The sequence below is a fragment of the Columba livia genome, chromosome 4 (genome assembly GCF_036013475.1).
Source record: "Columba livia isolate bColLiv1 breed racing homer chromosome 4, bColLiv1.pat.W.v2, whole genome shotgun sequence".
NCBI lineage: Eukaryota > Metazoa > Chordata > Aves > Columbiformes > Columbidae > Columba > Columba livia.
Window position 1 is genome coordinate 9,133,763 of NC_088605.1, and position 11,692 is coordinate 9,145,454.

Below are 11,692 nucleotides of genomic sequence, written 5' to 3' on the forward strand. Positions count from 1 at the left end.
ATGATGGATCTAGGAAGTAAAAGATGATTCTTTGTTTAACACACATGGGAATGTGCAAGTCGGCTTGGGGGGGTGATCCTCTTTCTAGCATTTCTGTTGATACAACTCTCTTTTTTAGCTTTGCAAGAAGCTGAAGCTCGATTTCGAGAAATAAAGCTGCAGCGAGAAGCCAAAGAAACCCAAGAAAGTGAACGTAAACCTCCACCATACAAGCATATTAAGGTAAAGTTTGAGGGAATTACTCTGGATGCTCAAAGGTTTAAGCCAGCACTGGAGAAGAAGAGCAGAGCGGTGGGATGGGGAGGAGAGGTTGTGATGATGTTCTGCTAATTGTGCTTTTAGAGTCATGAGATGATGAAATTTTGCATCCATTGGAACATCTAGTGTTGCAAAACCAAATTAGTAACCACTGTAATAACTCTTAAAATAAATTCATATGTTTTAAAGTGATGCTTGAACAATTTTAATGTATTATTCAGGTGAATAAACCTTGTGGCAAAGTACAGATATATACTGCTGACATTTCTGAGATTCCCAAGTGCAACTGCAAACCCACAGATGAAAACCCTTGTGGCTTTGACTCCGAGTGCCTCAATCGGATGCTGATGTACGAATGCCACCCACAAGTTTGTCCAGCCGGAGAACGGTGCCAAAACCAGTGCTTTACGAAACGCCAGTACCCCGAGACAAAGATCATCAAAACCGACGGGAAAGGCTGGGGTCTGGTCGCTAAGAGGGATATTAAAAAGGTAAAAATCATTCTTGCTTAGCAGATACATCAGTGGCTCGCGATGCTGTTTGTGGGTTTGGTATATACTTTACTAGTGATACTTGGTATCTTTCAGGGGGAGTTTGTGAATGAGTATGTCGGTGAGCTGATTGATGAAGAGGAGTGTATGGCACGAATCAAATATGCACACGAAAATGACATTACCCACTTCTATATGCTAACGATTGATAAGGTAGAGTATTTTACATGTTTTTCCGTTATTTAATTATAACTTTATTTGGGTATCTTTTCCTTCTGTGGGTCACGTGCTACCTTTGATGTTCTACAATTTCATATATTTGCAATGTTCTGTCCGCTGTGCCTGCTTGCTCCATAATGCATCTTATTAGTTCTAGCTGTGTAATGTAAGAAAGTATATATTAAGGTTTATAAATTGTGCTTTGTTGCTTGAAATCAAGTACAAAAAAAGAATTTCTCTTTCTAGTCTTAAGGGGAAGTTGTGAAGTTTTGGGAAATAGTAATGATACAGTTGAAAGAATTACTGTTAGCAATCCTTTTACTAAAATTTCAACAATAACAAAGAAAATTCTCACTTGAGAGTAGTGTGGAATATATTTAAGGCTGTGTCCTATATTAGGCATTGAATCCTTTTTGAAGTAATCTGTCCCTTCCTTTGTTTATATCAAAATTAGGCTTGTGCTTTTGTAGAAGCTCTTTTCTGAAAGCACTATCTACATTAGTAGCTAGCCAGTGCTCCACAAATTGATTCTGCAGCTAATTAATCCAGCAGATTAATTAACACAGGAAATTAATCCAGCATCTGTGGTTCTTTTTGCACACCTCTGCGTATTTTGTTCCTGAGAAGGTGAAGACAGTGGAGAACCTGGAAAGTAGGGAGTACTGATTATATATATTATACTGCTTCAGTCCCCAAACAGCTGCTTAGGGGAGAAACAAGAGCTGGCTGTCAGTCCTGCATATTTTTTCAGTCCTTATCACTTTTTTTTCCCCGACACTGTCCTGCTCTGTATTTCCACAGCTACTGTTTTCATTAGTCCTGTAACCAAGGAGCTCCTGCACAGGAGTTATCACCCGAGAATGATGAAACCGTGTTTCTTTGAAGTTTCTCACCCCTTTACTAAACTGGCACATGATGTCAGTGTGTTAAATATCTGAACTGAACATGTATTTGTCTCTTACCATAGTTAATAAATGGTCTTTGTGGCTCTATCTTTCAAAAATCCCTGTGCTATTATGAGGCTGAGCTGCACATGCAGTTGGAGTGGCTGGATGTATGTGCGCATAGTTGTGACAACCATAGGTGTGCGTTACAGAAATGAGTTAGAAGGAAACTCTATAATAATACTTCATAAATAAGTAAAGCTTTCTTAAGCAGTTCTGCCAAGAAACACAGTTCTGGCTATTTCAAGACTTCATTTTATTTTGTTAATGTCTGTTATGGTGGAGATGGAAACTAAAAGGCAATTGTGTGTAGGGATGGGGATTTTTTTAGTTTACCCAGAGCTTGGTTTTGTTTAAACTAGACTGAATTGGGGAAAGCAAGCAGGTGCAAAACTGGTAAAATTACTCTTCAAGTAATCATGGGGTGACTTTGTAAATACCGTAAAGCACCATATTTGTAAATCACAGTTTTCTGAATCGAAAGTAAAAGGTAAATGGACTGAGTTTGATTTTAGAGGCTTTTGGGAGGGAGAGGGTTCTTACCATGCCCACCACAGTGCTCACAAGATCACTTGTCCTGCCACGTGGCTGAGATGAGTTCCGGGGCAATGTGAGCGAGAGCAGAGTATTGCTTTGGGAGTGTCCCATTCCAGGCCACATGAGACACTACAGTTTTCAATACAACACATTTGCTTGTGTGCTTCTGGGTAGCAACACCTTGGCTGTTTTGAAGGCAACCACTGATATAATTTATAGGGTTTTTTTGTTTTCTGTGAGGGGGGAGAAAAAACATTCATTCTGTTGCTGGTTTGATCTCCAGGACCGTATTATTGATGCTGGCCCCAAAGGAAACTATTCTCGTTTTATGAATCACAGCTGCCAACCAAATTGTGAAACTCTAAAATGGACGGTAAATGGAGACACTCGTGTCGGCCTGTTTGCTGTGTGTGATATTCCTGCAGGTATACCAATTGGTTTTGGTTTAATTCCCTACGTTAAACCTTTTGCACGGTTATGAGTGGGACGGTCATGGCTTAACTGAATCAGTGCAAATATTTTCGTAGAGATCGCAAACAACATTTCTGTAGCTTTTCTTCAAGGGACCATGATAAATTTAAGGAGTATGGCAAGAAGAATGTTTAAAAGTAAATATGTTCTGGTTTGTGTACGCACATGCATGGACACACACATATATCCATATATATCTATAGCTATGATAATAGATCACCAAGCAAGTACAAAGCCAGAAGATAGATAATGAAAGCTTTCATTTTTTTTTGTAATAATGGTGATAAATTTCACTCTCTTGTCCTTCATAATGAAAAAGGTTATGTCTTATCTCACTCAGGGACAGAGCTGACTTTTAATTACAACCTTGACTGTCTGGGCAATGAAAAAACAGTCTGCAAATGTGGTGCCCCAAACTGCAGTGGATTTCTTGGGGACAGACCAAAGGCAAGTAATATATCAAGAGTTTTTATGGTGTCTTGTCTACCCGCCTTGTTCTGAATTTTGGGGTATGTGTTGATGGACCAGTTTTGGTTTATGATAAGGGTTAGTGCTGCTTGAACAGATGCTGGCTGTCCTCTGAGGAGAAATATTACTGTTTCCCTTGCTGGGAAGATGGAAACATCCTTTTGCCAAACATAACCGTGGTGCTAATGGATACATTTTTATGCTGTAATAGTACAGCAGGTGATGCGGATTTTAGGAACACCCTAAAATATTTTCTTCTATGAGAAATTAATTAGTTTGGGTCCCGAATGAGAAATATAGCTAGGTATTGCTGCTAGCTTCTGGAATCAATAGCATATTAAACAAGTGGTTGTGGCAGGAATAACCTTCATAGTCCCATTTGAAGTATGGAGAGGGGAAGGGTTGTGGAAGCTAAGAATTGACTAAAAATGAGCCTGACTGTAGTCACTGAGATTATTCTGCCATTGCAGTTTATATTTCCCCCATCTAAACCTTAAAATATGATTATTTTGTTAAGATTTGTTAAAAAAAAAAAATCAGTTTAACAGAATAATAAAAAAAAAGTGTGCTTGGAATGACGAAAAAATGATACCAAATTACATCAAGAAATGACCAGTATGATTCATGTCAGGTTAATTTCAAACCTGTAATCCAGCAGAAGTTGATGGGGCTTCCTGAAGGGCTGGCATAGGGGTGCAAGGGAAGGCACAAGTGTACTCACCTGTGGATGTAGAAAGGCTGCACCTTCGCGTGGACCTTCACACTGCTCGCTGTCAGGCACTTCAAAGGGTGGACTTAAAACCTCCAGAATTCAGATAGCTGGTTTTTGTGAAGGGATCGGCTTAAGCGGGGTTTCGTGTAAGCTTGTGATCAATTTACGCAGACAGCCATGAAGAAATGAAATGTTACAGTTCAGTTTTGCAGGGCTGTCTGCATTGGTAGATAGAGTGGGCTAATTTTAAATAAAGTAGGTACTGATTGCTGGGGCGAGGGGGAGGGAATGATGGTACGGATGTTGGAAAAACATCTAGAATTAATTTTATGTAATTTGGTGAAGTGCAAGCAGCAAAATGTCAGACTGAAACAGGGATATGGTTTGGTATATTCTTTCTGGCATTATGAGCACAGCTACAGCTCCTGAAGTTCTGCTCTCTGTTCCTCAAAGGGAAATAGAGGTTGGTTGTAGTAATTCCAGCATGAGTATACACAACTGGAAGAGAAAAATGAATATTGAAGCGATTGGTGGTGCAAGAACAAAATGGGGGTAGAAGAGCCGCAAGTAGGACTGGACTGGAAATTGGAAAGGCCTTTTTTCAGTCATAAGAAACTGCAAGAGCTTTCCAGTAGGAAGGGATTGTAAGGACAAGATCTGGTATCAAGATTGCTTTTCACGTGGGCCAGTGTGGTTCTTTGGGGTTTTTTTAATCAACACAGGCAGGTACAGTGAGACACTGAGCAGGTCTGCACCAACACAACTTTTTGCCTGTGTGCACAGTCTGACGGGCATGCCGATAGGTCTGTGTAATATTTCTCCTTTGCAAGACTGGCATTGACAGATTTGCTTCTTACTCTTTTAGAATTCTTCCACTAATGCCTCAGAAGAAAAAGGCAAAAAGACCAAAAAGAGAACACGGAGACGCAGAACGAAAAATGAAGGGAAGAAAGAATCTGAAGATGATTGTTTCCGTTGCGGTGACGGAGGCCAGCTGGTATTGTGCGACAGAAAATCTTGTACTAAAGCCTATCATCTCTCCTGCCTTGGTTTGGTGAAACGTCCTTTCGGTGAGTTGGTTTGCCTCTTCAGCTTGTGGGAATAAACAGCTTGTGCAGGTACCTCATTTATTGCACTGAAACCTTGTCAAGAATGTTATCTTGAAAACACCTTTTGTAAGGCAAGGGCTTTCATGCATCGTGTAGGAGTACAGAGACAAAAAGCTGATGATCTTTCTCCTGCTTCTCTGGCAAAATGAGCCTTTTGTTTTACCGATGTAGGCAGTTGAGTGCATCACTTGGTAGGAGCACTGTGGCCCTGTCACAGGGAAGTTAATTACATCTAAAAAATGCATGAGACCAGTTGAGTTCAAGCCAAAAGAATAGCAGCAGCATCTGGAACAAGGCGAGTAGGAAAACATTAAGGGCAGCAGATGTCAAGTTGCAGTTCCAGGTACCAGAGGAGTTCCAGTCAGCCGTGTCGAGTGAGATGTGAAGAAGTGAAGCAGGCAAAGCCTGGTACCCAGAAACAAGTAAACCAACGGCTGGTAAAATCTGCTGGGGCAAAACAGTGTCTGTAGGTAAAGCACACTGAGCAAAACTTGCAACAAACAGGTGAGCAGCTGACTGGATGTTTGGATGTTCTACCAGCCTGCAAGTTCTGTAAGATGCTATTGAGTAAAACCTGAGTAACTTTTGCTAGCTGGAGCTGACTGCTGCGTTTAAACAAGAGGGTGTCAAGTGTGCTGCTGACTGCTGTCAGTTGAGCTTTAAAAGTATGATGTAGCATTTTGATTTTTGAGTTGAGCCACGGTAGTTGCTGTCTCATCGTGCTTTGTCAGGGAAGTCATGCATTCTTCAGCTGCTAAAACATGAAACTTCTGTAAAAGGCAACAACATGTTTTAGTCCCCCACTAATGCATTCTTTGTTTCTGACCCCAGGGAAGTGGGAGTGTCCTTGGCACCACTGTGATGTCTGTGGCAAACCTTCTGTTTCATTCTGCCACTTCTGCCCAAATTCCTTCTGCAAGGAACACCAAGACGGGACAGTACTAAACTCTATGTTGAATGGACAATTATGCTGCTCTGAACATGTTCTCGGGGTGGATTCTGTTGAAACTCAGAAGACTGAGAAACCCCGCAAAAAACTGAACAAGTTGAAGCCTAAGAGAAAGCAGAGGAACAGATGGATGAGAGCTGAATGCAAATAGTCATGGACTGCAGTTTCTACTGCCAACACTATCTTGTAGATAAGTTGTGAATATGACCAGGGAAGGACACAATTTTACATATATTCTGTAAAGGTTACATGGGGGGGATTTTTTTGTTTTGTTTTGTTTTTATAAATCCACTGAGCCAACCACAGCAGTCTTCTGCTGCCTCTGCACTGATAACGAACTGCATAGTTCAGAAAATTTCAGGACAAACCAAACTTATTACTCAGCATTACAGTTACACTTGAATTATTACGAATGTAAAAGGTTCCCTCCAAAGTACTGTCAGGTTGGAGGTAGGTTTAAATCAAAGCAGGTAGGCGTAAACATAGATTTTTGAGATAGTATTTGTCAGCCAACAGATGTTTAAAATAGTGTATCCTTGAAAGAAGTTATTAGCTCTCAAGTCCTTTTAAGTAAGAAACGGCTTGGTCTGTGGTCCCACTGAGATTTGCTTGCCTTGTGTGTTTTTGAGCAAGTGCTTGAATGCCATTCACCGTCCAGGTGCGTATCTCGCTATAACCACACCCATAACTATTTGTTCGTGCTCTGATAAAATAGCTCTCCAATGATTCTCAAACAAATATGTTTTTAATTATCCTTCCAGCACAAATACAGTGTGTGGTGGGAAAGGCACACCCTGTACCAGAGAGGGGAAGAGATTTTTTTCTATACTGTTTTTTCCTGTATTTCATTCCAGCAAAATAGAAGTGACTTGATCTTGCAGCGCTGCACAAGTCTGGATTTAGAGAGACATTGTCTTGCAGTCTAGGTCAAAATAACAACAAATCTTACAAAACCTATTATTTGAAATAATTACTTAAATGTCAAGTAAAGCACAGAGGCCAACATTTCTTTGGAATGCTTGGCATCCAAGCGTTACAACTTGGTGATAATGCAAAAAATGGTCAACAAGGAACAAAAACCAAACATGAATGAAACAGAAGGTGAAACTTGACTGAAGTGCAAGAACTAAATTCAAAACAACAAATTAAAATAGATTTGTATGTATGTATGTAGTATGTAAGGCACAGTTTTAATTTGAAATTTAACCTGACTCTGTTCCTTTTGCTAAAGTTTGTATAAATCTGGCTACTTGACTTGGCAGTTTGCTTAAAATTGTTCTTTCCTCTTTTGGAAACTCTGCTCTCGACTGTCTTATCGCCACCGTGCCGAGTCAGCAAAGCCACTTTGAGTTCTCTGCTCCTGTTAGGTTCCCACACTTGCAGCGAGATAAATATACAGGATTTAGTATTGATGGAAATAATATTAGAACGAGGAAAAAACAGTAAAGAAAAACGTCTTTACTTGTTTTCTTCCCATTGCGTGTCATTGCTGCGCGATTGGGCGCCGTTACAAATTGAGTTTTGACTTGTGCCGTTGTTCTCTAGGCTGTGTAAACACAATGTGCGCCTTCATGTCCATTAGTGATTTGTGTATGTTCTAGCTTAGTTTGCCTTTAATAGTGCAGGAAACTCTGTGTAGCCCTTTTGAAAATGAAGCCTTGCTATTTCATGAAAGTGTATTTTTAATTTTTTCCCCAGAGTTATTTCTTCAGGGTTTGATTGCAGATTTAGATTTGGAATTCTTGAAATCCCCATTTGTTCCCAACACGTAAAAACTTTGATTTTATTAGAAGATATTCATTGAAAGAGGTTTTAAATGTAGCGTTGCCCTATCCTGAAGTCTTTGTTTTCTATTTTGTGACCAAACAACTGCTTTGTTCTTTTAATCGGTTTTTATAAACACTGTTGGAAAGGTAATTTTTTTTGAATAATGTTGAAAAAACAGCACATTTCAAAACGGGGGGAAGTGTTACATGTTAGCATTTTTTAAAGTGGTATGCCAAGCCTTGCACTCCAGTTACAAATCAAGATTTATTAATTGATTTTGAAGGAAACTTTCCCTATATTATAGATATTTGTTAAACCAGGACTGAAGCGTAGGCCTGCGCCTGAAATCAAACCCAAAAAATGGTATTATGTGTGTTTCTCTAATATCGGGTTTTAAGGGGAGGAAAGTGAGATCAGGTAGTAAAGCAGAAAGATTTTTCTCAGCGCTTTTAAACAAAATGAAGGAACTTCATGTCATTGGGACCATTCTTTGGATACTATACCACATAAGGAAGGCTTTCTAAGAATACTTTTAAATAAGTTATTATAAAACCATACCTTCACATTCCATTGCTTTTATAATTTGTTAATTTTTTTAGTTGTTCCGCCGCTTTTTTTCCCTCTTCACATCTAGGTGTACCAGCTCTGGCACCCAGCAACAGATTTGCCCCAGGTCCCAAGAGACAGGAAAATGGAAAACCACCTATTTTGTATCTGTCTGTGGGTAAATAAAAGACTTTGGCGTTCAAAGCAGTCCCTCTCGGCGCTCTTTTCCTAACGTTACATTGACACCAGCAGACCTTAGCGAGCGGCTCTTTGACTTTCTGCTTCTTGCTGCCTCTTCTCTGCCCTTCGCTTCTCGACTCTTTGGGCCAGCGAAGGCTTTTGGCACCGGGGCTGCAAACTAGGAGTTTGCTTTTGAGTTGCTGGGAATTCGTTCCTGCTCATCGCATCCTTTGCAGACCGATCTTTAAAAGAAACGCGGATCATGTTCTCCCTTAATATATATACTGACCATGCGCTCGGCTCCGCCACTCAGGTGGTAATCTGGTAGGATTTTAGTTTCTGAATCAGGAAAAGTGGGGTTTAGGTGTCTTTTAATGAAGGCTTCTGTACCTTACTCTGCAGCACTGGGAAATTAGGCTGAAGTTTTGTTTAAAAAAAAAAAAGAAGACAAAAGTTGTTTCCATATTTTCCTTCCCCCACTGTTCAAATACTCTTGAAGAATTAAGCTTCCTCATTATACTTCTTAGCATTCAGCAACTTAAAAGATTTTCTGTTAGAAATACATCTAAATAACATCTAAGTATGGCATATTACGTGACGTGAAATTATGTTCTTAGTATCTTGCCCATCAAAGCAGAAAGATGCCTTGTTCTTTTTTATTCCAGCAAACTCTTGAAAGCTGGTACATACAAGATACAGCCCAATTCAGAACGTGTTGGTCTTTTATCACATGAGCAAGCATGGAAACAATTTTCAGTTGAATATGTTAGATGTATTTTCGTACAATCTAGGAAGAATAATCAAATTAAATGTCTGTTTTGTTCAATAGCTTTGTGTTCATGGTCAGTGTTTAGTTTTGTTCTGGTTTGGATTTTTTATTTTATTTTATTTTAATTACTTGGAAAAGCAGAATATCTTGAAAGATGTATGAATGGGATTTTTCCACATCGAGTCACATTATTCCTTGTCTGACTGCTTGAGAAACTTCAGTGTCTTATTAAATATTAAAATCTATTCCTAGTTATTTAAGAAGTTGCCTTTTTGTTGTTGTTGGTAAACGCCTCTATATAGTTATTTTTGCACCATTTCTTTTTCTTTAAAGAAAGAAAAATGATACTAAGCAAGCATGGTTTGGGTACTAAGGGAACTGGACGTTGTTCTTTCATCGTGAAAACTTACACCCCAAGACTTCCTAAGAGACTCCCTGGAAATAATGTTTTAAGCTTATATGGAGGTGATAATGATTGTGCCTTGGCTTGTTTTCACAGTGTTGCTTATCACAGTTTTTCTTGGTGCTGGTTTCTATCGCTCACTGTTTCCCTGGTTGTGAGGGCTCGGAGCTGGAACCAAAAGGTTCCACCGGTTCTGGTTCGTTCAGCTGTCACTGGTGCTGCTCCCCTTGGATTCAGTCTGAATTTGGCTGCTTTTTCAGCTGGGTTTTTAAAAGCATTTCAGAAAATTGCTTTGCTACTGATGGATTACTATGGGGGAAGATACGGGGAACTCTCCCCATGTCGTGGAGTTTGGGGTATGCTTAGAGATACTGTCCGTGTTGCTGCTGATCCAGAGGAGAACCACAGAATGGTTTGGGTTGGAAGGGACATTTAAAGTTCATCTAGTTCCAATCCCCCTGCCATGTGCAGGGACACCTTCCACTAGCCCAGGCTGCTCAAAGCCCCATCCAACCTGCCCGTGAACACTTCCAGGGATCCACAGCTTCTCTGGGCAATCTGGTGGCAGAGGATGCTGTACCCCTCTTCCTATCTGTTTATTCATCTGACATTGCTGAGAGGGATCAGAGAACTGATCATTTTTGGTTTTTTAAACACAGTAACACCCCTCCTGGGGAGAGGAGGATGAGCAGCTGAGGGCAGCAGCCACTTAACCCCCACAGCTGGGTTCCCTCAGCTGACTCTGCTGCTGCACCAGCCCAGCGAGAACACAAACATGAGGAGTAGCACCTGCTTCCCTTGCAGTGCACATTCAATTAACATTTTAATAGTAGATAGATACTATTTTTACTAGTGCTTATAGAGCTGGTGAAGCACGGCGCTGTGACAAAGGGTCTGTCTGGGGGTCTGTCTGGGTTTACACAGAAAGGTTCTTAGGGACATGGTATAGTGCTAGAGTTAGCTTATGGTTGGACTTGATGATCTTGTCGGGGGGGGGTCTCTTCCAACCTAAATGATTCTATGATTCTACTATGTGCATGAATTTTGCTGTAGAAGACTGGAGGCAGCAAGGTGGGAAGGTTTAAGAGAGCCCATGTACTGATTTATGGAGCAGTTGAAGCTCCATTACAGTCAATGGGCGTTTCTGAGAGCCTGATGAGACCTCAAATGGCAATGAGGACCACATGCAGAAAGCTGAGCATCACCAGTAAGAAACACCACACTATGGAAAATATACCAAACAACAGCTTTAAAAAGAGAAGCCTTAACCAGCCACTCAAACACCTACACTATTTGAAATCATCCTTTTGTGGAACACAAATTATGTCAGTTTAACCTGATGGTTAAATGGGAACAGCTGCAGAGGAGGCAGCTTGGAGATGTCGCAGCTCTGCAGAGGGAAAACAGGTGGGTGGGGGGAGTGAATCAAGTGTCAGTGATCAGGGCAAGAACTTGGCATGGGGAATGGTTTAAGGAATGGGTCTAGTAGTGTCACATCTCTCAGGCATGCAGAAATGGGTGAGATGTCTTCCACGGCCACAGCTCGCTGCTCCGTTTGGCTCCGGAGGATTGCCACATTTTTGTGTCTTACTGATGTGCTTGGTGGGGAAACAATTCATAGAATCATAGAACAGTTTGGGTGGGAAGGGACCTTCAAAGCTCATCCAGTGCCACCCCTGCCATGAGCAGGGACATCTTCACCCAGATCAGGTTGCTCAGAGCCCCGTCCAGCCTGGCCTGGGATGTCTCCAGGGATGGTTCATCCACCACCTCTCTGGGCAACCTGGGCCAGGGTTTCACCACCCTGAGTGTAAAACATTTCTTCCTCATGTCTAACCTGAATCCACCCACTTTTAGTTTAAAACCGTT

At 40.9% G+C, this 11,692-nt stretch overlaps 1 protein-coding gene across 6 annotated transcripts in view; it reads left to right on the forward strand.

Moving 5' to 3' along the window:
• NSD2 (nuclear receptor binding SET domain protein 2) overlaps window positions 1-9,683 on the forward strand; it is a 103,651-nt gene extending 93,968 nt beyond the window's left edge. For all 6 annotated transcript variants that reach the window (XM_065060365.1, XM_065060368.1, XM_065060364.1 and 3 more), the window contains 7 exons: window positions 119-222; window positions 480-749; window positions 846-962; window positions 2,733-2,874; window positions 3,261-3,367; window positions 4,966-5,170; window positions 6,041-9,683. In XM_065060365.1, coding sequence (XP_064916437.1) covers window positions 119-222; window positions 480-749; window positions 846-962; window positions 2,733-2,874; window positions 3,261-3,367; window positions 4,966-5,170; window positions 6,041-6,309 — 1,214 coding nt within the window. In that variant the 3' untranslated portion in view covers window positions 6,310-9,683. The remainder of the gene's footprint in view (window positions 1-118; window positions 223-479; window positions 750-845; window positions 963-2,732; window positions 2,875-3,260; window positions 3,368-4,965; window positions 5,171-6,040) is intronic.
• Window positions 9,684-11,692: the final 2,009 nt, after the last annotated feature.